This window comes from Stegodyphus dumicola, chromosome 12, assembly GCF_044657685.1.
Source record: "Stegodyphus dumicola isolate Sdum_Otavi_A_Nest chromosome 12, ASM4465768v1".
NCBI lineage: Eukaryota > Metazoa > Arthropoda > Arachnida > Araneae > Eresidae > Stegodyphus > Stegodyphus dumicola.
This window is the reverse complement of record NC_140779.1, coordinates 13,514,073-13,541,919: the sequence shown is the minus strand read 5'-3', so window position 1 is coordinate 13,541,919 and position 27,847 is coordinate 13,514,073. Positions and strand designations below refer to the sequence as shown.

Below are 27,847 nucleotides of genomic sequence, written 5' to 3'. Positions count from 1 at the left end.
CAGCATAGCGACCCAACGTACAAGCCAGTACTAGCTTTCACGTTAACAGCAGAAAGCCGCTGGTATAGCTGTTGTTAACATAGATAATGAGTACTTCCCACAGGTCACAATCTGTTTCCGAGACACAGTTCACAGGCCATTCACAACCAGCTGGATTCAACGAACAAAACTCTCTTGAAATAAATTAGAGGGGAATGGTTTTACGAGCAGCTCTTTAGAAGTTGTATTCAGCTTTGTGATATTATATATAGGGATATATAGGAAGGGTAATTAAAAAAAAGAAAAAAAGAAAAACCTTTTTCAATATATATGAAATCTTGGCAGCCTATACGATCTACCAATTGAAATGAAATTCCAGATATTGTTATTTGAAGGTAAAGCAACAGAGCTGTCACAATTACGGAAACAGTGGTAAAATTTTGAAATTTTTGAATGGTAACACGCATTTTTTCCCTGCCTAAATTGATCAGCGCACTGAAAAACCATAAATGGCTTTGGAATGAGTTGAGCATTGTTAGGGACCAGTGACAACACAAGAGAGGTGAGGGAATTTTTTTATTGGAATTGCATGTGCCCATCTTCCCAAAGAAATAACAATCATGCAGGAGATTGTTGACAACAATGACAAGCATAACTTCACAGGAGGAATCTGTATAACTACACGTTTTATGGTATCTTTAAATTCTGACAAATCTCGTGAATTTGATGTGTATACCCTAGATTTCAGCTAACTAACTGCAGAAGCAGCAATCCATTGGCGTGAGGTTGTGGGATTGCGGCGGCCGGGTGGCCACGAAACTGCAAAGCGACTCTATCTGCAAAATACTGTTTATATATATAGAGAGAGAGAGACTGTTTATAGAAGAGAAAGTATTAGCACAAAAAACGAAGCAACTTAAACAACTTACATTGAAAGAAATGTTTAATAAAGTAAACAAATAAATAAAGCTTTTTTTTTTTTTTGTAAATTTTGATACCTTTTAGATCATAATTGCTCTTTATTTCATAAATTATGGTTTCGTATTTTTAATTTTATAATTTCTGCATGCCATCTTACCAGATTTTAAATTGATGATCTATAATCTGGAATTGCCGAAGTCCCGGTGAGTCTGGTTTACGGACTTTGTACTGTATTGTAGGTGTAAAATATTTAGTGCTACTGGATAAATTGCATAAAGTTTATTTTATTCTCAAACTTATTAACAATTATGTTAATTAATTTATGTTTAGTAATAATGCATACTACTTAGGAATCTACTTTCTTTTTAGGATGGTATTACAAAAGTGAAATTCAGACATAGCTATTTTCAATTGAATTTATTCAGTTCCCATTTGCTCATAGGTCCTTAATTTTTTTCATTAATGGTCGTTAAAAGTCCTTAAAAGTATTTAATTTCCGTGTGCAGAAATGTGTACGAACCCTGTCAAATTGCTGTTTCTGAACACATGTGCGACATGTGGAGGAGCACCATCTTGCATCCATCCATTGTCATTAACGACATTTCTCTGCTGCAGTAGTGGATTTATGTAATTCGGTGGCATTGTTTTATACCGAACAATAATGATGGAGTAAGTTTTCATACCTGTGGAAGTGGCTTCTTCAAATAAGTACAGACAGAGAATGAATATGCTTGAAATGAATACTATACAGTTATTTTGGCTTTGCGTAAAGGGGCTGTTACCAGAACGTGAGGATTTTCATCAGCCCAATTAACTCAGTTCTTATAATTTAAGTCTCCAGGAGAAATGTGCCTAATTCGTCCATGATATCTGCAGCGAGCATCTGTTGCCTTCATCATATCTGATGAGAAAAGCACAAAGTTGGTATGCTGTTGCTCTTCTCCAGGTTGCAACATATGGACATTCTGGAGTCAATAAAGAAACATCTGCAGAATAGAGCACAGAAGCTTGAGAACTCTGGTTTTGGGTACATCCAAACTACGGAGCAACACTTCACGCAATATGCAGTGCACCTGCAGTGATTGTATTATGCTCTTCCACAACAACTTCAACAGAAATACATGGTCGTCGGGATTGTGGCGTTACACTTGTATAACCAATTTTTTTCTTTTTACTAGATCACATGCAGTTTTTACAGAACATGGACCTGGCCTTAGCGTATGATTTTGCCGATAAACACGCTCTACTTATGCAGCATTTTCTGCTTTGAGGTAAAGCAGCTTTATCAATTTACCTCGATATTTCCCTGTGAGTATTATCTTCTTTGCACGTGCGAACACCTTGATTGAAAGAACAGTCTTCCCACATTACTTAATAAAGGTTTTCCACAAGCAGTGCTTTCCAAATGGTGCTTCTACTGTCTATCCTTGTGAACTATAAAATATAGACCCATCAGCCTCCTATCTTTGTTATCCAAGATATATGAATTTGTGCTACTTAAACGCTTGAATAATTTTCTCTGGAGGCAAAAAGTCTTTATTGACAAGCAATTTGGTCCCCCCCCAAAAAAAAACTGGACAGTGCACCAGCTTCTGAGGACAATGGAGTTCATTCATGAAGGCTTTTGTAGCAAAATGCTTACCAACACACTTTTTATTGACATCGCCTATGCATCTGATAAGACTTGGCATATGGGTATCATGATCAAGCTCATGTGACATGATCTTTCGGCACAACTTATTCACATAATTAACTCATATCTCACTAATCGTTCTTTCTTTGTATAAGCTAATTCTATCATTTCGGCTCCCCTCTCATCCTGAGTGGCGTCCCACGAGGCTGTTTGTTTGGTCCGAGCCTGTTCAACAACTTCATTAATGCCATTCCAAAATCTTCTAGTGTAACTCTTTCATTTTATGCAGATTGAAATTGGATTGCATGGTCATTCTGTTGCAACACAATGATGGATGCCATTTTCATTTCCTTCTGCTATGTGATTGCTATCATATTTTCTCCAGAACTGTTGCTTATTATGAAAAGAGGCCTCCGCGCATAGCTATCAGTCTGTTCGCCTTAATAATCACATCTTACCCACAGAAATAATTTTTGCCTTGGATATTTCGAGTTCCCATTACTTTACTACACTTATGATTAGACGTAATTTTCTACGTTTATAATTAGACGTCATTGCAAAGGAGCCTATTAATCTTTAATCGCTTCCTATTCATTTTCTGATTTAGTGTTGATTTGTGTACAAAAATGTAAAACGCAAAAGAATTATAGAAATCTTAAAATGCAGGGGAGGGAAATTATGATACTTGTGAATTTTACTATGCCTATCTTTCTCGAGCAATGTGGCTCTCTCTAGCTGTTTCACTTACCCATAGACTCCAACTACTACGGATTCTCCGTAGTTTCTACAGAAATTCATGAAAAACTACGAGCTACGAAAAGTATGGAAAAAACTACGGATTTTACAGAAACAAGAGCAGGAGAACCAGTACGCAAAACGGAACCAACTAATTCATCCGATGATTGGCTGAATACTCGTGTTATCATATATCACGTGTTGAGTGCGTTCCTAGTTTTGAAGAATTATCCAATCGTAGATCAGTAATTCCAACCGTGAACGACTTATCAATAGTTCCACCCAATTGTCTGTCTCCCAGGTTCCTCGCTGATGCGTGTTTAGGCTGCATTCGGCTGCATTGTGTAGTTTACGGCGAGAGCTTAGCATGTGTCTTGTGAACTGTGAATCAGGTGAAAGATTTTTAATCATAATGCTGCCTCGAACGAAGAAGCCAAAATTATCAAAGCAGAAGTTTAAAGATTCATATTCTTCAGAATTTCCATGCATTAGCGTCCGAAATTTCTGTGAATCACGCACACTGCAGTGTATGCAACAAAGACTTCTCAGTTGCTCATGGCGGAAAAGATGACTGTAAACGGCATGTGTTTTCTCAAAAGCATATAGAACTTGGCACCGTAAAATCTAAAGAAATAACAAATTTCTTAATAAAAGATGATGAAACAGATCCTATAAAAGCCGAATGCTATTTTGTTCATTTTTTACTTGAACATAATCTACCGCTTTCTGTTTCGGATCATTCCAAAGAGCTTTTCAAAGCAATGTTTCCGGATTCTGCCATAGCAAAAAAATTTAGCTGCGGTCATACCAAAACTGCTGCTATTGTGAAAACGCTTGCAGAAAATATTGCTGATATTATAAAATCAGTGTGCAGTACATCATTTTCTCTAAGTACTGATGGAAGTAATGATAACAATGATAACAAACTGTACCCATTGGTTATAACATACTACAGTAAAGAAAAGGGAGTGATAATTACTTCATTGATTTCTATTTTAGAATGCACGAATAATACAGGAGAAGGTATTTTTAATTGTATAAATGAAAACTTTAAAAACAAAGGTTTAGAATGGAAAAATTGCTTATCATTTTCTTCAGATAATGCTAGTAATATGATTGGAAAGTTTAAAGGTGTAGCATCATTTATCAAAATGCATCAACCAAGTATAATCACCCGAGGTTGTCCGTGCCACCTCTTGCATATAGCTGCAAAAAAAGCTACTGAAAAATTAATTGGCTCAGAAATTGAAATGTTGATAATAGATATATATTTTTACTTGGAGAAAAGTTCGAAACGGAAGCATAGCTTCAAAGTTGCTCAACAAATTTTGGGACAGAATGCAAAATCTCATAAAATTTTGAAATATTGCAGTACGAGATGGTTGTCTCTTTTAGAATCTATAACAAGGATTTTGGAACAGTGGGATGCTGTGATAAATTTTTTTGGAGATAAACCAGATAACAGTGAGAATGAAGGAAAGAGATTGCAAAACATTAAAAAAATTTTACAGTCACCGACCACCAAATTGTACTTGTTGTTTTTGAAAAATACTTTGCCTTTGTTTATAACAGTAAATATTAATTTGCAACAACAAGCTCCTTATATACATAAATTGAGAAGAGAACTTTTTGAACTTTTAATGAATTTATTTGTTAGATTCGTAAAACCATCAGTAATTTCTAAAGAAAATGAAGATGTTACTCTAACGTCTATTCCATTTCAGAAGTATAGTAAACAAAAAGAAAATGAAAATTTACTGATTGGTGCGGAAACAAGACTATATTTAAAAAATGCCAAGTTGAATGAAAGTGAAGTGAAATCATTTTTCAATTCTGTGCGAGCTTTTTTTGTAACTGCATGTTCATATATAATTGATAAATTTCCACTGAGTGATCCATTTCTAAAACATGCTGAAGTTGCTGACATCAACTTGAGAACTGAAGTCTCATTTTCATCTGTTCTTTACTTGATGAATACTTTTCCATCCATTATTGATGAAAAATGTCTTAATCAAGTAGAAATTGAATTTTCCATGTATCAAGTAGATGATTTGAAAGAAATTGTAGATTTGCGTATTGATATAGCATGGGGAGAAATTGCCAAATTAAAAAATATGAATGGGTGTATTAAATACAAAGTATTGCCTTCAGTAATGCTTGCTGTCTTAATAATACCTCATTCAAATGCAGCTTGCGAAAGAATTTTTTCTATTGTTAAAAAAAATCAGACGGAATTTCGACCAAATTTAGGTCTTAAAACTCTTGAAGCAGTTTTGATTGAAAAAATAAATATGCAGGCAAATGAAGAACTGTGTTATAAAAAAAACATTCTCAAAATCAGAACTTAAGCTTGCTAAGCATGCTACATATAAATCTTTGCATTCATAAATTATGCGTATTTTGTTTAATACTTATATGTATCATTCTTGGTTATTTAAATTTTATTTCCCTGTAGAAATCATATCCAGAATAAAGATATGATATATAGCTTCTGATTTTTTCTATGATTAGTAGTGATTTGAAGTACTTTTTATTAGTGAATGCTTGAGGAGTTAAAAGAAAATTTCTAATTAAATGTGCATATAATTTACAAGGTATATTTTTAATTATTTAGTTTTATATGTATATGGATTTTAAATGTAATAAAATTGATTACAATTAATTATTAATTTAAAATTAATGAATGGTTAATTACAACATACGCTACGCGCACATTTTCAAAGTTGTAAAAATGTCGTTCGCACGTTGACTACTGACAAGGTTTGCTGAAAGTTGGAGTCTATGCTTACCTACTCTTATGTTTTTTCCTAGTTCTGCTCACTCTTTAGATGTTGATGTGGAGATAAACAGTTTTGAACCATATGCACTCCTTAAAATGTAATCCTTGTTTTGTGAATAATGTGAAGTGCATCAGTGCAACTTTTGTCTGTGTTGTCATCAGTCCTTTGCAATACTTCGGCAGTTTTCCTCATACATGTATCCAGAGCTTAAATTGCACCGAAGTCTGTCTCCGGCACTTCTTAGTGTTTGGGACATATTCTAATTCTAACTGGAGCGCACCGGAGCTTTTTTATGTAATGAAACAATTATCTTAGTAGAAATATGATCTACAAAATTTTATTTTTAGCAATAAAATTATATAAAAAATTGCTTATTAAATTTTAATTAATCTCTTTACACTTTATTTAATTTTAATTACTTTAATCTTTAATTATTTTAACAAATAATAGTAAATTAATTCTGAATTAATTAAATAATAATTAACAAATATTAATTATTAATATCAACTAAATTGTTCATTAATTTGATACTCATTAACTATTTAATTTTTAAATTATTAATGATTTTAATAGTCAAATTCAAGTAAGAATTTTGAAGAACAAAATTCAAGTAAGAATTTTGTTTATTTATTTACTCTTGTTCCTCATTCGTGATGGTCTTTCATAGGGCTCTGGCCCTTCTACTTTTAGAAATTAAGCCCTGCATGTATCGTTCCAACGCCATTTATGGTTTTAATCAGTTTTCATAAGAAAGACAAAAGTTTACCATTCAAAAATTTTGAAATTTTTTTCCTGTCAATGTGTTAAAACTATTTTAATTGATCACTATCTCGAGCGCTTATGGTTATATAAAAATATCTAAATTTTCATTTGGATTGATTGAGCATATAGGCCACTGGTGCTTCACATATCAGGAAATTTTTTTTATGGCCACCCTGCATATGTGTAGAGTAATTTAGATGTTGGTGCCATAGTTGTTAACGATGGACACTTGTAAGAACTCAATGCAGTCATAATAAATTCAACAGTTTTATTCTTGATAAAATATTTTTAATGTACACATAGCTAATTTGTAGCTTAAAACGTGCTTTGTTCTTTAACATTAGCTAGACAAGGAAGAAGAAAGCGTATGCGATATGTTCAAAGTTCAACTCAGTTCAGATTTGTCCCTGTTGGCTAATTTTAATCTTTGAGCCCCAGATTTGAAATTATTATTGGTTGAAACGCTATGAAAGTTCCTTCGGCATTGACATTACGAAAAAATCATATAATATGGATTAATTTTGAAATGACGCAATTTAGAGCAATTTATTATAAGCAGTTACTATTTTTAGGTTGGAAAAAGGGAATAACCAAATTAAAATGGAGAGTTAAGGACCCGTTGCAAATTCAAGTAAGAATTTTGATTTACATTTTTTTTTAAAAATCTTTTGCACACTATTTTTATTTAATATTATTCTCTAGTACAGTTTATGTAGTCTGTTTAATGTTTAATTCTGGCTGTTTCTATAGGTATAAACGTAAGAACCCCAAATAGAACGTGTTGTATAATTTGTCGTAAATTATCCAGATTTGTAAATCTTACAGGACTATGAACATTCATTTCAAACTATTTGAGGTGAGATAATTTAGATGTTTTAGCTCAGCAATGAATTAGAACTGATGCATTTTTTCAAAATAATAAAATTTATAATTTATTTCACATTTCACATTTTAAATTATTGTATAACATCTGTGTTCTATCATAGTGTGCAAGCAATTTTATATTTGCTGAAGAATTAATGGAATAATAATTAGTTAATTAATCAAATACTTTAAAGCATGGCAGTTAATAGTTGTAAAATACAGATATCTAATGTTATACCTAAATAAAATGAGATTTTTCAGATTTTGAGGGAAGCACAGCTTATTAATTTTTGTTCATCACAGTTCACAAAGTGTATAACTTACTCAAAATAATTCTAAAATGATGAATTTTGGTACTTTCTAATTTTCTGAACCTCACCAGAATGCTGTGAAAAAGTATTGATGGTCTAAACCATGTTGCGAAGAAAAATTTGTGTGGCTACACATGTCACTAAAAATAATTTATGTGGCAACCCAAATATACACATAGCATTCTCCCAGACATCACTTCTCCAGATATTTTCACCAGTGTGATTGCAGATTATGATCCCTTCTATGGGAATTTCAGTACTTCAGCATTGGGGTGGACCATATACTGCAGTTTCTGTTGTCTCTGGTAAAATCTTTGGCGACGTAGCTTTCTGCATGCATACAACATAAAAGGCATCACATGCCTCTCTTTCCTTTCTCATTTTAGGATTCTGGTGCCAAAATTTTGCAATTTTCTGATTTTTTTTTATTAAAAAGATTTATAGGGAGAACAACAGTGAAAAAAAAAGCCTAGAATTGTGCATGTCTTGTATTGAAGAAGAAGAATGTAAAACAGTAGGTGGTGGTAGATGCATCGTTGAAATAAATTTAAAGATATGCAAAAAAACATCTCTCTCCTAACTCACCAACTAGTTTGCAAATGCTCTTCAAAGTTGCCAATGAGTTCATGACTTACCACATCTGTGGTAAGAATGTAAATTCCATATATTTTATGGCTCTTGTTAAAGATGGAATTAAACACAGGAATTTTAATTTAAATATAGGAATTTTAATTTAATAACTTATATTTAAACACAAAAACTTATTTCTATGTTTCTCTTAATGGGAGAGCAAGCATAAATATTGGTGCCAAATGTAGTTCAAAATATTAATGGTAAATTTAAAATATATTCAAAATGCAATTTGGCACACTAGATCATCCCCATCTTTAGGGAGGGGGGGGGGAAAAAAAAAAAAGAAAAAAAAAAAAAGGATAATGAAGTAGAAATAGATAATGGAAATGACACTGTGTATTTTAAATTATAAATGAAAATTTAGGATAATCCAAGCAATGTTTATGTGTCTAAAAAGTATATTCTTTACTACCTTATGCATACTAAAGGTTACTGATAGAATTAACTGACAACAAACAAGAATAATATTAAGATCGATTGAAAGGTTATATTTAATTTAATGGACAGTAGGCAATGTAGGCATATATATTTTGCTGTAAATTGACTGGTAGATGTTATTCAGTAAAGGAAATCCCACGTGTGCTTTCTCTATATCACTCCTTTGATCTAGTCCATCATTAACAATATTTTTCCAGGGTCCATCATCATTTTATTTCATTTCAGGGTGAAAACTGAGATAAATTTAGATGATTGTAAGCTTTGTAATCTTGTTCTTAAAAATGTAGTTGTATTGCGATAAAACATTAATAAACTATGTTAAATATTGTTTTTTCAACATTCCATTAGCAAAATAGAATATGGATATAATAACCCTCTCAAGCAAATAATCCATTTTCCTTCCTTTGTAATGATCCGGTATTTCTCAAGTGTGTATTGCATAAAATAAAAATATATATTAACATATGAATTAATTCAGTTGTACATAAAATCGCCTCTGACTTCTTAACTGATTTTTTTAAAGGATTAAAAACATAACCGCTGTACGCCATAAAAGGTTTTTATTACAAGGGCTCGAAAAACTTTACCACGTGACAAAACAAATGACGTCGAAAGCTCCATGTTACGTCTGTATTCTTCTAATCAATAGCGAAGCAGCTATCACAGCAGGAGGTACAGCGAGTACGTTTTAGGAACATGTCAATAGTTGTAAAATACAGATATCTAATGTTATACCTAAATAAAATGAAATTTTTCAGATTTTCTTGATTGTTTCTCATTTACTGTTTCGTGAACTATATAATTTTGTTTCACAAAGAAGTTTTGCATAGATTTAAATGTAGAGTTAATTTTCAATATGTCGGCAAATGAAAATAATTAATGAATTTAAAATTACTTCGTGTTTCATATTTTCACGTGCAATAAGTTCCTAGATTTTTAGCCCAAAGGGGCAGTTTGCCCAGAAGGGCTGTTAATTTCGTTTTGGCAATCACTTTTTAAATTGTTGTCACCAAATATTAGAGCCCCGTATTATATTTAAAGAAATTAAATAATGAAGAATCTGCGTAAATGTATGTATGTATGTTTCTCACATTGTGATAAAATAATGGTACCTAAAGCCATAAAATTTTGAAAAACGTACGTCTCCACCCAAATATGGGCATCTGGAAGCCCGAATTTGGAATTTGTTTTATTATTTACGTAGCGTATTCGGAAACTAAGTACCGTTTCATTCTAGCGCTGTGGTAGGCGTCCCGCGCATGCGCACTAGTCTTTCTTGTTCACTGACTTTCAATTGTCGCCATTTTGGTTGCTCTATGTTGTGTTTTCAGTTTGCTGTGCACATTCAAAATGTTTGAGACAATTAGTTTTCCCGCTGACTGGGAGATTCGTGCCCTGATTAAATTTTTGAACGCGAGGAATGTTAAACGGGCCGAAATTTATCGTCAAGTGACAGAAGTTTACGGTGAATACGCGATAAGTGATGCAATGGTGAGAAAGTGGGTAAGAATGTTTAATGCAGGTCGAACTAATGTCCACGCCGAGGCTCGGAGAGGTCGGTCTTCTGTTGTCACCGATGATTTGGTAAGGAAAGTTGATGAAGCAATTCATGAGAACAGACGATTCACAATGACAACTCTTTCAGAGGCATTTCCAGAAATTTCTTGTAATGTTTTGTTTGAAATTGTGTCTGACCGCTTGAATTATCGCAAACTGTGTTCCCGATGGGTTCCAAAAATGCTCACTGATGTTCACAAAACAAAGCGACTTGGTAATGCCCTGACATTTCTCACGCGGTACAGTGTTGAAGGAGAAAACGTTTTAAACCAAATTGTGACAGGTGATGAAACTTGGGTGTGTCATTTCACACCAGAATCGAAACAGCAATCGATGGAGTAGAGACACACTCATTCTCCGAAAAAACAAAAAGTTCAAGTGACAATGTCATCACAAAAAATCATGTGCACTGTCTTCTGGGATAGGAAAGGCGTTTTGCTTACTGAATTTCTTCCCAGACGTGAAACCATTAATGCGGCACGATTTTGTGAGACTTTAACAAAACTAAGGCGTGCCATTCAAAACAAACGAAGAGGAATGCTCAGTAAAGGAATTATGTTGCCCCATACTGATGGTGTCACTCAATCGTTAATTCGACAGTTTCATTGGGAGCAGTTCGATCACCCGCCGTACAGCCCGGACTTGGCGCCGTCCGACTGTCATTTGTTCCTGCACATGAAGCGCGAGCTTGGTGGCAAGCGCTTTGGATCTGACGATGACACGAAAAATGCTGTGGAGTCGTGGTTATCGAAACTGGCGGGAAGTTTCTTTGACGATGATATACAAAAACTGGTCACCCGCTATGACAAGTGTTTGATCATTGGCGGAAACTATGTTGAAAAATAGTTTAAGACATGTATTTTCATGTAAAAATAAAATTGGATTCGAAAAAATTGTTTTACTTTTTTTTTTTTTTTTTTTCTTCCCAAAACGGTACTTAGTTTCCGAATACGCCTCTTATATCATATTTTGTAAAGCATTTATGAGTTTTTGGTTAAGAAACTTAACGATTTCAGAGAGAGCAATGGCAACACTGTACGATAAAAAAAATTATCTCCAGCTCACGAGCCTGTGTATCGGAAATTCTGAAGATATGCTCTTCTAAATATTTTGTGATGCGGTTGAATTGAATTTTATGGTTTAAGTGCGAAGAACATGATATTTAATAAATACAGGTAACACACAAAATGTTAAACAAAGAGCCCCCTTTGGGCGTAAAGTAAAATCTGAATTTTTTTCTTTTTAGAGAGGAAAAATTCATTAATATTATTTGTTTTCAATAAAACTCTGAAACAAGCGAAAACTGCGGAGAGAAATTTTTGGTAATTGCTGTGTCAAGGAGTGGTAGATTTTCATTGAATGAAATGCTGCAAAAAATTGATGCAGTTTATAAAAACAATTTGTCACTAGTACAATTTGTTTTTGATGATTTCCTTTAGAGGTGAATCCTAGTTGACGGTCCTAGACCTTTTTAAAATCCTTCAAAACCTGTATTCAAACTTATTATTTCGATTCGACCCCTTTATTAAACATAACGAATTAAACTATCCTGTGGCCATTTTTACAATCAATTACTATGGCAACCCTTTTTGTCCTTGGTTCTCTCTCCTCCCCCCTCCTATCTACACTGCATATCGCCCGTGCGCCGGTGCTGTTGGTGTTTACGGTGAAGGCCAACATAGGAATGACCTTGGCCTTGAATTTTCTCGGCTCTTGTGATTACTTTTTGTTTGTGTTCTGTTTTTTTAAGCATAAAATTTGTTGCTGTGTAAAATATATAAAATATTTTAAACCATTTTGCTGGTAAGTCTATTAAAAATCTTAGTGTCTGGTGGTTTTTTTTTAGGGCTTAAATTCGGCCGGAGCTCACTGAAATCCAGCTTGGATTTATTATTATTTTTTTTTTTTCGTTGTTCACCTTTTTTATCAGCCTTCTGTAGGATTCTAAGGCTTTTAATTTTAAATGTTAAGTCCTCCTTTTCCTTCGTGTGTGTGATTTTTCTTTCAAGTATGTGATCACTGATAAATTTATCGAACTAATAATCCTAAAAAACAAAGTTAATTAATGTAAGAAATTCCTTTCAAAAGTTAAACCTTGGTTATTAGTACTCAATTTTTTTTTGGGGGGGGGCTTATCTGTTTATTTCCTAAGCTTTCATGAAAGGTTCAACACTTCTAGTTGTATGAGAGAAGATTTTTCAATGATCCTCTTCATTTATTATCAGAACTTAGACATTGTATGCAGAATCCAATCTTTCAAGCTATATCTTCATGTTTTACTTAAACATGAACTTTTATTTGTTTTCTTATTTAAAGGTGAACTTCTAGTTAGTTTTTAATACAAGTATATTTTGTATATATCAAGTATGTAGTCATTTACAAGAAAGATGTTATGTAATGAAAAAAGCCCTCAAACGAAAATGCATTATTATTATTATTTTAGTGATAAAAATATGCTTGGAAATGCCAGAGGAATTTTTTCCTCCGGGGAAAGGGGGTCATACTTTACTAATTTTTTCAGTTGTCATTAGGGTCTTAAGCCGGAAATACCAATAGATTCAGTTAAATGCGAGAAACTGCGTTGTTTCTTTAAATAATCACTGCAGATGAGCCGGAAGAAACAATTTATTGGGGAAAAATACAGTGCGTAACAAAAATAGATAGCAATAAATTCCACAAAGAGAATGCGGATATTAAGTAAATCACATGAGAACTTTCGTAAATTACCAATAACACTTTCAGTGTAAACTCTAAAGGGAAATTTAACTAACTCTTTGAATCGCATTCTCTCAGACCTGAATTGACTGATCATGGCTCTCAAACATGGAGGTAAGAAAGGAACTTCCTACCTCCATGGTCTCAAAGCAAAGGGGGGGGATGGGACAGTTCTATACATCCCGTTGTACTGGACCGATTGGCGAAATTCAACATGCGTTTTTCAAGTCTCGAAAGTGCAACTTACGATATGTATTAGTTATATATAGCATTGTTCTAATATAGGTGTTTTGACACAAAACCGAACTTTTTCTGAAATGACATGCCAATGTTTTTCCATGTTTCGATTCTACGACTCAAATTATGTCAAAGTGCCAAGTTTTGTAAAAGTCACACGAGTAGTTTTTGAAAAATTAGCTCTCAAAAGTTTAGCTTCTCAGTGTTAATTGAATTTGGTATATATTTATTAATATCTCTTTTTTTATTAAACTTGTTTGATTCTTCCTTTGATATTTCGAAATTTAGGTTCATTCCATATAAAAAATCGCCCATTTTTTATGATTTATTTTTAAAATAATTTTTATAAATTTTTAGAAAAAATTTTGAACAATCTATAAAATGTTTACCATCGTCTTAAAGTAAATGTAAGCATACCTGCAAAAAAATTATTTTTATTCAAAATTTCCTAAGATATACGTAAATTTATGTATTGGCGCGTTTTTGACGTTTGTTATAAGCGATAATAACACAAATGTGGTTTACGCACTTTGTTAAAATTATATGAAAGAATCACTTTTTTTCCCACTCGTATACAATGAAAAAAAGAAAAGCGAAATAGATTAAGAAGTTCGCCAAGCAAATTAATCGTGGCGCAAACCGAAAAAATGTCTCCGTAAATTTCGAAAACCAATTTTATAAATTTTAATATTTAGGCATAATTTGAATCGTAAAATCGAAATATGGGAAAAAAATGGCATGCCATTTCAGGAAGAGTCCGATTTTTGTGTTAAAATACCTATATTAGAACAATAATTTATTTCCTAAACTGTATTGATTAATTGATTATATTATCTCCTAAGTTTAATTAAAGTAGAATTATTTTAAAAGTGTGCATCCATACTGGTAAGTTATATTTTGAAAGATGTTTTGAAGTAATTTGAAAGCAAAATGTTAATAATGTTTTAACGGGGACTGGAGTTAAATCATCACGAAGAATAATATTACAATTGTAAAAGTAAAAATTAAAACATGTAATTATTGTCATTGATCGGAAATTAGTTGACTTTTCAAGGGGAACAAACCAACTCCCGTTCAATGATCAATAATTGATAGAAATACGTAAATATGAAAGTGTTTCGTCTTTACTCGAGTTATAAATTAAAGCCAAACCGGCAATTCTAGTCAGGCCAAATATTTCCGCGAATAGTTGTTACTCAAAGAACTGATTCTCATGAAGCATTTTAGTCAATTCAATTTGGAGTAAAAATCAATTACTGTAGAGAAATCTTGTAAAACTCGAGTAATCGTCCCCGACACTATCATCTTTATGTATTTGAGTACTATATTATTTGTAGAAATTAAACATTGGAAATTGTCATTATGAAATCGAAATCAAAGTAAAGTTGAAATAAACATAGAAGATTATAAAAAAGATAAATAATGCAAACTTTGCAAAAACAAATCAAAGAGAACATAAAAATAATATAAAAATAATATAAAAATAAAATAGAAAATAATATAAATAAGATCAGTGAATGTACATGAAGATATAAAGGCCAGAAAGGTATTAAGTAACTTACATTCTTTCTAGTGGGGGAGTTGGCAGTGTGTTCGCTTCGTGTCTGACTCAGAAGTGTAGGGTGTCCGAAAATTCTTAGCGGCAGTAGGGGCTTTGAATTATATCAGTCGGCAAGACTTGGGTGAAGAAATTTATGGTAGTGGGTGGGACTTGGAATTCTTGAGGGATGTATTTTGTGGAGTTCTTATCTGAGAGAGACCGTCTGTTAAGATTTTTTTAAAAATACTAGTGAATGGAAATTAATTAATTTCTGGCTAATTGTCGTGTCGCAATGATTAAGAATTTAAGAAAGGAAAAAGGCATTTTCGCTATCCAAGAGCTAGTAGACAGTCTAAAGGCAGGAAATAGGCCCATTTTTTTAGTAACAGTATAGTAACAATATATGTCTGAAGACAATTAGCTTTTTACAATATATACAATTGAGTAATTACACTATATACAAATCTTTCAACTGACAGTCATCCAACTTATACCGCCTTCTCAGGTTTAGGAATAAATTATCATATCCCTATCAGTTAAATGATTTAGAGTGAGTATTTAATGCCTGCTCTTTTAAGGCAATGGTTGATAAATTGAAAGGGAATTAGATTATTTTTGAGAATTTTGATAAGGATCAAAATTTCGCGTTGTAAATCTATTGTATCTGTGCATATAGTTTTAATTTGTTGTATTTGATTAATTATAGTATTGTTAATTACTTTTTTGGATATGTTGGAGTTCCAATTTATTAATTTGTTAGTATTGAAATTGAAGTTTCTTGTTTTGTCAAAAAGTAAAATTTTTTTGTAGTTAATGATTTGAAGATCTAGAAAGTCTATGCTATTTTGTGAATTATTAGTTTTATTAAGTTTAAGACAATTCGGATAAATGTCGGAGTTTTCAATTTTACCAAAATTATTAATTGTAATAAGGTCATCAATAAATCTGTAGGTGTGTTTGTAGTAATTTAACTCTTGTGGTTGTAGATTTTTTTGGAAGTTAAATTCTTTGACAAATAAAAAGATATTACAGATCGAGGTGCTGGAATGTAAGCCCATTGGCAATCCTCTGACTTGTTTAAAAAGTTGATTTTGAAACTTGATGTAGTTATGAAAAAGTGTGCATTTTAGGTAGGTTTTCCATTTGTCAAGAGTCATGATATTGAGTATATTAGGGAAAAGTTTTGGTAGATCAAGTAGACTGGTATAGATTTCTTCTAGAGGAAGTGAGGTATATAAGTTTTCAAAATCATAGCAGTTAATGTTTTGGATGTTAATGGTATGAGTGGTATTAATGACAGGAGTGTTATTATGAATGATCCAGCAATAGTTATGATTAGTGTTACAATCATTGAAAATAAATTTACAGATTTTATTAAGTTGAATTGAAAAATAATAGTCTATATTTTTCTTGTAATTATTAGTTCCATTAGCTATAAATCTAAATTTTAATGGTGTTTTATGGAATTTGGGAATCGCATAAAGATTAGTAAATCTGTTGTAGTTTGCATTGAAAGTAATATTGAGTTTCTTATGAAAAGTTTTAATCCTGTTTATTATAGATGTTTCTGTAAGGTTGGCTGATTGATAAGTAGTTGCGTTGAGAAGTTCTTTATGAATAATCTCAGTGTAGAATTGTTTTCATATAATGCTAAAGTTATTAGTTGCTTTATCTATTTTTGTAATAGTAAAAAGCTGTTTTAATTTACTAATATCAGATGTAAGTTGCGACCAGTTCAGTGTACTTTTAAATGGATATGCGTTGAAGAATTTTAGCTTTCCATTTTAAGAAGGTATCTATGGGAAAATTCAGTTGATAGCTTGCTTTAACTATAAATTCGTTGATGTTGTTTTCGAAAGTCTTGTAACAGTAATTTGTAGTCATGTTTCTGACTGGTCTAAATTTTGTACCATAACTCATTAGTGTTTTTAGTTGATGGTTTTGTATGATATTCAGGTTGCCAGTAATTATGTGCTGGTGATGAGAATCTACGTAATTGCTGTAAATTGGTGTCTTACAATGTCATTCTGCAGTTTCATCTATTTCATGGTGGTTAGTAAGCAAGTTGCTTAAGGTCCTTTGATATTTAAATGCTATCATTGGTATAGTGTCAACTGCGGGGAAGTAGTCTTTACAATCTCTGATGATTCTTGAGAAATGAATATTGTCAAACTGCGGATGCAGAAAATTGACTTTAAAATAAATTTTGCGTTGAGTGAGACTATTAGAGAGTCTGAAAAGACTAAAATCAAGAATCATGTCTTTAATGATTTGTATGTCGTCGTAGCTTTCTTGAATGAATTTTTTTAGTTTGATAAGGAATTTATTAGTACAGGAGTGTAACCAGTTGAGAAGTTTCTTGGGAAAACAGTCTGAGTCAAAAAAACATTTCAATTGTTTTTTCAATGCAAGTGTATCCAAAGTGGATAAAAATCTCGCATTATTTTTTATTTTGCTTCCTCTTTTTCCTCTCTGCGTTTTGATGCTGTAGAGTTTAAATTGGCTGAAAATAGACTTCTTAGAAGTATCTCTATGACTATGTATATAAGTGTTAAGTCCATATGGATAAAGTGAACGTTGTTTTAGTATATAGAGAGATTCCTGAAAAATTCATGTTTTGTGATTGGGTATTATATCTAGTATCTGAAGTTGAATAGAGTTGAAGTCATGGTGTTTAAAGTGTTCTAATTCTGCTGTATTAAGTTGTGATGGTGTACTTATTTTAATGTTATTTTTTTGTGCGTTGAATTTTTTGATTTGAGCTCTATGGTTATTGATTCGAAAGTTAAGATTGTTTTTAGTCTGTCCTATATATTTAATATGTCAAGTACCGCATGTAATCATGTAAATACAGTTAAATGTTTTTCATAGAAATTGTTTTTTGGGTTTACCTGTAGCAGGCATGGCGTTAAATTTTCAAGTTTGTCATCTAGTGGAATGACATTTAGTGATTTCAATATGAGTTAAACTAGCAAGATATAAAAGTAAGGAGGCTGCTAACCTTCAATACAGTAAAGTTTTTGTATAAGAACTTTAAAACTTAAAAAGGTTGGAGATAATATATAAAGTGGGTACATTAGGTAAGAGATAAATAGCGCTAATAGCTGCTATACATAAATCTAATGTACAGTTAGTCAATAAAGTTTGCGTACATCAAGAAAGTAACATCAAATCCAATTTTAAGATGCGAAAAGGGTAGTTTTAGTTACGTGACAACTAATTATCAAATTTTGAGAGGAAGGTAAAACTCTTCGTTATATTGGTAAAACCATTGGAAAACCATTTTCTAGTGTGCAAAGAGTTATTCAAAACTATCTTGACACTGGTAGTCCTGCTGTAAAACCAAGATGTGGGAGACCGAAGAAGCTAACGCAGAGAGAAGAAAGAAAAATTCTTTTAGGAATTAAACAAAATCCTGAACTTTCTGCTGCAAGCATTGCAAAAGACATTTTTTTAAACTAGCAACAAGGAAATTTCTCCTGAAACTGTACGAAAAGTGCTGCGAAACGCCGATTATCATGGACGCAAACCTAGTTCTAAGCCATACATTTTCGAGACAATAGAAAGAGAAGAATTGCTTTTGCCAAAACATATTTAAACTCTTCGCAGGACTTCTGGAACAAAGTAATTTGGTCAGATGAAAGTAAATTTACAATATTTAAAGTTAATGGCCACCCTGTTGTATGGACAAAACCAGGAACAGAACTGAATCTGAGAAATTTAAATCCAACTGTCAAACACGGAGCTGGCGGTGTTATGGTATGGGGGTGTATGTCGTCGAAAGGAGTTGGAAATTTTCACATTATTGATAAAGTCATGGATAGGTATGTTTATCTGGATATTCTGAAGAAAAATCTACGAGACAGTGCCCGAAATTTAAACCTTTCTAATACCTTTATTTTCCGACAAGACAACGACCCGAAACATACAGCTAACATTGTGAAGGAATATCTCCTCTATCACACTCCAAGACAGTTGCGTACTCCACCAAAGTCACCAAATCTCAATCCAATCGAACATTTGTGGAAATTGGAAGAAACGAATTCGAAAACACAATATTACGTCGCGAAATGAGCTAATTAGTAAATTGCAGGAAGAATGGGCGAAATTTACATCGGATGACACTGGAAAACTAGTTCAGTCAATGCCCAGACGTCTGCAAGCTGTTTTGAAGAATAAAGGATATCCTATAAAGTATTGAAGTAATGTAGAAAACTTATATATATATATATATATTTTTTTTTTAAAGTGTACGCAAACTTATTGGAGGGAATTTCTGAGTTTTTTTGACAAAATATATTTTTGTAAAAATGTAAAAAGTACACTGACATTATTTACTTATTTATTTAAGCTTACAATTTTAGCTAATATAAGAAAAAATGCAATGATTAAAATACATTTTTCTATGCTTTAAGTGTTTTTTTTAAATTTAAAATTTAGTCTGTACGCAGGCTTTTGTGGCTAACTGTATATCCTAAGTCGCGCTTTCGAGACGCGAGAAACGAAAGTTGAATTTCGTCAATCGGCCCAGTAAAAGAGATATAGAACTGTCTTCTTTCTCTCTCTCTCTCTCTCCCCCCCTCCCCCCCCCCGCCGCAGTGTAAGAACGTTTCTATTTTTATTTTAAAAAAAATTAACCTGCAATAACTATGTGTAGAATGATGAATGTCTTTATGAACCTTATTTGGTAAGTTCGGAAAAGGCCAAAAGTTAATCAAAAACAAGTGATAAGTATATATATATATATATATATATATATATAAATTCACTAAGAAAAACAGAAAATTACTCAGATAACTAAAATTAGGTGGGGGGGGGAGAAAAAAAATGCTGTGTGAGCTGCTGTGTGAGGCGCGTAATTTGACAGGCTAACAAAGTAGCAGGTACCTTTCTAAAGACATTGTGGCTCCAACGTAACCTGTTAATATGCTCACATTATATCTGTTAGTGGCTAAGATTTGTCGAAAGTGGCGACGATGGCCAAAAGATTTGGGAATTAACACTAGAAGCGCCGTTGGGGTCATTTTGACCTTTTTTTCCAATTATCCGCGTTTTTTTTAACATACAGCCGAGCTTCGAAGCTGATATTTTTTTACTTTTTCTAAAATGTTTCCAAGTATACTATGTCAATTTTTCATATTTCTACGTTAATTATTTAAATAAAAAATCGCAGATATACCTAAAACAGCCAACTGGGGTCATTTTGACCCTCATAAGAAAAACGACATATTTTTAAGCGAATGTCCGTTTTCGAATTCCCGATGCCACGTTTTCGTTTCCTGCGCATTGGGAAACACGCTGCTCTTATCGCGATGACTCACGGGAGAAAAATAAAATCCAGAACGGTGCATATTCTCTCTCCATTGCAAGGCCGAGAGGAAGAGGATTGAGCACACAAGATTCCTTGCCCTCCTTGAGCAGTTAGAATCAGATATAAGTGGTGATGACAGCAGTGATGAAGATTTTTAACGTTGATGTGAACTTACAGAATGCGTCGCTCTCTGAAAGCAGTGATAGTGATCCTATGCCGGAGGCTCACGTGGACACGGATGTGGTCGTGGTCAAAGACGAGGCAACAACGTTGCTGGCAGCAGTAATGAGAAGTATACCTCATCCAGCGGTATTCTCTGGACCCCTATGAAACTTAGCACCACCGCTTCCACTTTAGATCGCACGACAGCTCGAAATATTGTAACCTCTGCAAGTGGACCAACTCCGTTTGCTCGTCGTAATATAGGAACAAATCCTGCTTCAGCGTGGCGTTTGATGGTGAGTGAATCAATGGTGAAACAGATTCAATCATGTACAGTTGCTGAGGTACGACGCCAACTTAGAGATGATAGTAACTGGCATGTTACTCTGGAAGAACTTGATGCCTTTTTTGCCCTTCTGTATGCCCGTGGAGCACTAGGCCATTCAAAACTTTGTGCAGATGATTTGTGGAACAAGAATTGGGGACCATCTGTGTTCAAAGAAACAATGTCACGCAATCGGTTCCGTGAAAGAATGCGGTATATCAGATTCGATGTCCCGTTGATGAACAATTGTTGCCTTGTAAATTAAGATGTAGATTTATCCAGTACATGGCGAATAAACCGGACAAGTTTGGCATCAAATTCTGGCTAGCAATTGATGTAAAATCCAAATATGTTTTAAATGGTTATCCTTATCTGGGCAAGGATGAAGAACGACCTACTAATTTACAACTCGGGGAAAGTGTAGTTCTCAAATTACTGCAACCACATCTAAACTCCGAACTCAATGCCACAACTGACAATTTTTTTTACTTCTGTGAAACTTGAAGATGAACTTTCTGCGAAAAAAAACCTCAATTGTCGGGACGATGCGTCTGAATAAGCGAGAATTACCCCCTATTGCTCGTGACACTTCTTCGGCACGATATTCATATTTGCACTGAAAAATGGAGACAAAACACTCACAATATATAGGTGCAAGAGCAAAAAGAATGTCGTGATTCTGAGCACGATGCACAGTAATGTGTTTGTTGACGACAGCATAAAGAAAAACCGAACACTGTCACTTACTACAAAAGTACAAAATGTGGCGTTGATGTCGCAGATCAGACGCTGAGGAAATATAGTACAAGTAGTGGAAGTCGCAGATGGCCTGTACATGTTTTTACAATGTCCTTGACATTGCTGCACTCAATGCTTGGATTATATTCAAAGAATCCTTGGGCACCTCTATTTCCCGTCGAGAATTTATTCTTGCACTTGTGGAAGAACTACGAGTTGGTGCACTATGCAACAGATGCCCCCCCCCGATTGCTCAAAAACAGACACTTAAACGAAACAAATGTGTATTTCAAAGTTGCAAGGGACAAAACAAGATTGTTGTCAGCTGTGAGGGATGCCAGAAACCAATTTGTGGTAAATGTGTTGCTGTCACTGTCAAGCGTTCATATTGTATCACCTGCGGTGATGTATAACAAACTTTGGAAAACATTGTGTGTTTATTCCCAATTTATGTTTTTTTGTAATTTTTTGCATATGTTCTATTTCCCACTTTTTGCATTTGTATCTTTTGTTTGTTTTTCATAGATTTTGTTTTTGTTTTTGTAATCTTACATTGAAAGGGTATTGTGTGCTAATTTGCACTAATTGCACAAAAAAATTCTAAAGTATAAAAAATAAATAAAAACCTCTAAAAACTCTTTTATGTGGTCATTTCAGCATCATTTCAATCATTTACTGTGTTTCTACTTACATTTCTTATGAGGGTCAAATTGACCCCCAATGGCGGTTTTCGGTTAGTCTGAAATTCGGCTATTCTAGTGTTAAATCCTATTCCTCTCCCCAACAGCCACTATTTCGTCCATAACCCTAAACACGGGAGTTATTGAAACAGGTTAGTGAACTTAGCTTACAAGTTTCTGCTTTGTCCAGACAACGGTGCAGTCGTCACTTATCATGACTGATCCAGATCAAGAGATTGTAGGTACGGTGGTAACAGGCCTAGTGATATCTGTTACTATCACAGAAAGCTTGGCGACAAGTCATTTAAGTGTACACAACCGTGTTTTAAGTGTACACATCAGGGTCACTGACAAATTGCTTGGGAAACTAGGCCTCCATCTCTCATTGACGACAGAGGGACAATTGGTGGAGCTGAGTCGTATTTTCATCAGCGACAAAGAATTGGCTACTCAGTTTTTATAGATACCCAGGCAGAAATATTCTTTACCTGCAGGTAAAAGAATCGTCTTAATTTTAAGACGATTGTTTGCCGTTTGCTGCAAATGACACGAAAATCAAAACATATGGCCAGGAACTACTCGAGCTTATCTTGGACGCAGACGATCGTTCAATTGGCCCTTCGTAATTGCGGAAATACGCAAACCGATAATAGGTCTGGATTTTCTTGCAAATTTTAACCTTTTGGCAGATTACCATGAATCGCAAGTTGATTAATGGCACTACATTAACAATTAATGGAACTTCTTGTTTTCATAATAATAATATTCCAATTTTAAAGGCTGCTCATGATTCATTTAAAATATTATTAACGATTTTACGTATTTTTCTAAAAAAAAAAAAATCATGACATCGAACATTCCATTGAAATCAGAGGTCCTACCATTTTCGTTAAAGCTAAGATGTTATCGGCTGAAAAAGTCAAAGCAGCTAAAACCGAGTTTGAATTTATGCTCCGAATGGGTTTATGCAGACCATCCAAGAATAACTGGTCTAGGTCACAACGTCTTGATGTGAAGGGGGGGGGAAGAATAATATTTCAGATTTTATATTACGCTGAAACGCGTTTTTTTAACGTTTTGTATGTTACTTTTATTTATTAAATATCATGTTTTTAATTCAAAATTTTCTAAGATACATGAATTTACGTATTGGAGCGTTTTGAAAATTGGCTTTTTTTTTTTTTTTTTTTTTTTTTTTTGAGTGATAATATAATAATGCCAAACGATAATACGGCACTTTGTTAAAATTATTTGAAAGTATGAACGATGGCTTTTTTCCCGCTCGTTTACAATGAAAAAAAGAAAAGCAAAATAGGTTGCTATAAATTAAGAAGTTCGCCAAGTCAATAAGTCTTAACGAAAATTTAAAAAAAAAAAAAAAAAAAAAAAAAAAAAGTACGCCAAGATAAGTTTTTGAGTTTCTCCGTAAATTTCGCACCAAATTTTACAAAATTTAATATTTAGGCATAATGAGTCATAGAATCGAAATATGGAAAAAAAATTGGCATGTCATTTCAGAAAAAGTCCGATTTTGTGTCAAAATACTTATGTTAGAATGATGCTATATATAAATCTAATATATATCTTAAGTCGCGCTTTCGAGACATGGAAAAGGCCAGTGTACCTGATGATTTAAAATTGGTTCAGAATGTGTTTAGTATGAAAGAAGCGGAGGACTGAGACTTTACGTCTCACAGCGAACTAAAAATTACGCTTCAGAACCAAATCTGCCGAGTTTTGGCTAATTTAAAAGATAAATTTAAATTCTTGTTTCTGAAAACAAAATAAGTATTGCTGATTTTCTCAACTGTGAAGCGGTATACGCCACCTATTCAAGTACCAAAACAAAATGCAGAAGATGCTTAAATTCAGAGCCAGACTTTGGCCATCAGTTAAATTTAAAATAAGAAAACTGTACCAGAAATTGCAGCTACACGAGTCTCATTAAACTGTTGTTACAGTATTGGAAAGATCAATCCAAACATATAAAACAGTGCAAGTATCACACAAGAACAATGATAAATAATAAAAAATCTGATGTGTACACCACATGACTTCCTTGCACGGAATATTAAATCACACGCATTTTTTTTCCCTTGCATTTAATTTAAACTTATTGGATTGAATTAAATCTGCTTCGTCGATAGCGCATAAACCACAATAGAATAAATGCACTCTTTAAAATTCACTCTATTTGTTTACCATAGCGACACTCTGGCGCTAGGTTCACTTAACAGCGTTAAATTTCGTCCGTATTATAACTCAAAATGTACATAAGTTTATATCTTTTGAAGAATTATCCAATCGTTGCCACATGTACTATTCAAATACTATAGTAAATCTAGAACGATGTATAAAAAGAAATTAAGCAAACAAAACACAAAAGAAACAATTTTTCAGTATTTCTCATCCAATTAATTCAGTTCTCACTTCCCGACAAGGCAGAAATACATAAAAACTCAAAATATCCATATTAAAAATTACGAAGTAAATCTGAAGCACTTATTTCCTCAAATAAATTCCAGAATGAATTAGACATGATTTAATTCGCAATAATAAAAGAAGGCGTTATCTTTGTTGTCGGGAAGCTTAGTGTCTCTAGATTGGCAACAAATGCGCTATTTTGCCAAGTTTCAAATGTAAGCAAACATGTCCGCCATCGCAAAATTCATTAGGCTTAGCTGCACTTAAACAACTTTTAAATTGTGGATAACTCCACAAATATTGCATGCAAATTTACTTAAAAGCATAAAAAACCTTAACCGGAAGATAAGAACAACATAATTCAATCATTTTTAAAGCAAAAAATCGACAACTTACAAAGACATAAGACTAAAGAAATTCAGCTCATTGAACCGAGTAACAGACTGTATATTTATATACTTTTGGTGCGGCCGACTGCAACCAAAATACGATGTGCACATCGACATGTTATAGCAGTCCTACATACAAAATTTCAACTTTTGAGGCTACTCGTTTTTGAGTTATGCGAGATACGTACGTACGTGCGCACAGACGCCACGAAAAATTCTCTTCAGAGTTAATTTTAAATCAGTTTTATAATTTTTTTTTGGGGGAAAAGAGGCCTTTATTCTGTCCTTACTTGCTACGAGGGACACATAACTACCTTTTAAAAACAGACAGAGAACCTGTTTGTTGCAGATGTAATTCTATATTATCCGTGTGTCACATTCTTATTTTAGTAAACTTCGTGAGAAATATTTTAATAGTTCTGAGGTAACTCTTCAACATTTCATCGGGCAAGATTTTAATAGTAATATATTCCTTTATCTAAGAGATACTGCGTTTTATCATTCATTTTGAAATAGTTTTAATGTCTACTGTCATTCATGAATTTTACCTATTTTAACAGTTGAATCATTTGGATTTTACTATACATGTCAGCCTCCATCACTTTATTCTATCTGTTGATTTTATCAGTGAGCTTGTTTTAAATTTATTTCTTTTAATATGTGTACCTGTAATTCATCTGTATATTGAAATATCACACCTGTATTCGACGCATATAATCTTCAAGGTTTTGCGCCAGAAATCACTATCGCTATCACTGTCACTGTCCTTACGTGCGGATGTCACGCAAAAACATCATTAAATTGCATTGGATAGCGGTCAAAATCGGTATTTTCGTTGAAATATGATACCCGAAATTTTTCGTGATTCTTCACTTCCTTTTGTACTTCCTTTTTACTTCGTACAAAGAAGTAAAAAGGACAAACATTTATAAAGTAAGAAACAGAATAAATGAACATGGGAACAAAAGTAAAAAGTTAAAATTTAAACAACAAGGAAAGAATATAAGAGATGTAGTCTTTACAAGGAGTTCGTGAAAGCTGTGGCATTCCAATATAGTTTATTTATCTCACCACGTTTCTGAGACTCTTTATTTAGCTTTGGGCATATAAGATGCTCTGCATTCATGATGCCCGAATTGCAAATTAGGCATATACTACATGGAAAGATGCCAATTTTATTAAGATAATGTGCCATGCAATCGTGACCTCTTTACAGGATTTTCGACAAAACTTTTTCCAGATGCCTTGAATGTTAGCCCAGGATTTGCCTGTTGATTTTGCTGCCTGGTCAACAACTGGTTTAAACTTTTATTATGTTATTTTATGTTATATTTTATTTCAGGCCTACTGTTGCACTACAGAGTCCTAGATAGTAACATTAAATTGAAATTCTTTTCTGTGAGCATAATAAAATTTTGCATAAAAAAATAATGAATATGTATAATTGAATTGATTGGTCTCTTGTTTGGATCTTTTTAACCATCGGTGCTGGTTGGTAGTTGAGTGCAAACCGTGGTATAATTGTAAATTTCAAATTGTTTAACCCTTTGGGTACACATTTATTTGTATTTTTTTTAATTGGAGCATATTTAATTTTGTCTGCAAGTAAGAACAGTAGATTTTATGCAAGAATTAATTTATTTCGTATTATTCATTATATATACTTCTACATAATTTCTACATATAATAAAAGAAAGAGTTTGTACGTGTGTGTCTTTCGTTCGCGCTGCGCGTAAGCTAATAGACCCACGGCTACGAATTTGGTACAATAGGTGCATATAGACAAGAGCCAGTGCACCTCGAAGCGATTTTTTCGAAATTCGAATATTTTTTCTTTTATGTTTTGTGACAAAATCGCGTCATTTTGAGACATAATGGGTTATAGGAAAGCGAGATTTTACTCTACACGCTCCATTTTCACCTCGTCATGAAACGTAGGCACTTAGCTATTTTACGAACTTAAAATAAATTTTGTGTTTCACTAAATCGATTCAATACGAATTTATTTAACAAAGTAAGCTTAACCCCTTTTCAACGGAATTTTTTTCTAAAAAAATTTATTTTTAAGAATGTACAGTTTATTTTTCTTTGATTTTTGGACACGTTAAACTTTCATCCTTGCGACTGCTTGTACAAAAAATTTTTGGAAAAATGATAATATTTTGTATTTTTAAAAAATTACTTAAATGAAGCTTCCGAGTACACTTCTCACATCTCACATCTTTAAAAATGTGATTTTGGCAACAATTTTCCTGTCTTATTATTGTTGATAGATTTTTGATGAAATCGTATCGTTTTGAATAGTTTCATTCTTTTAGAAATATGGGTTTGGTAACAATTTTCCATCGTATTTCTTATGTCACTGTTTTTAAGAGATTGGCATATTTCATTATCATTTTTATATATATACATATTACATTTTTATTGATTTTTTTTATACAATTGTTCTGCAGAGTAAAATTGTGCGCGGAATTTTTTATTTTTTGAGTTTCTTTCATGTTATTTTTTGCTTATTTCACTGTTTGTAAGATATTGAAAAGATTTGCATAATTTTTTTTTTCAACGAAATTTGGTTAATTTTTTTATTAGGAGAATTAAGAGATTTGTATTAAGGGATAAAGCTTATTTCATTTTAATTTTTTTCTTTAGAAAATATAAGATAAAATATCAATTATACTTTGGTTTTCAGAATTTTTTGTTTTTTGTATTCTTT

General features: G+C 33.0%; 1 protein-coding gene across 2 annotated transcripts in view; it reads left to right on the top strand.

Annotated features, from left to right (window-relative positions):
- Window positions 1-27,847, top strand: part of ERR (estrogen-related receptor) — a 169,014-nt gene that overhangs the window by 68,027 nt on the left and 73,140 nt on the right. The window contains exon 3 of one of the 2 annotated variants that reach the window (XM_035358146.2): window positions 7,383-7,441. The exons of the other annotated variant lie outside the window; for it this stretch is intronic. Coding sequence (XP_035214037.1) covers window positions 7,383-7,441 — 59 coding nt within the window. The remainder of the gene's footprint in view (window positions 1-7,382; window positions 7,442-27,847) is intronic. 2 annotated transcript variants of the gene reach the window in all.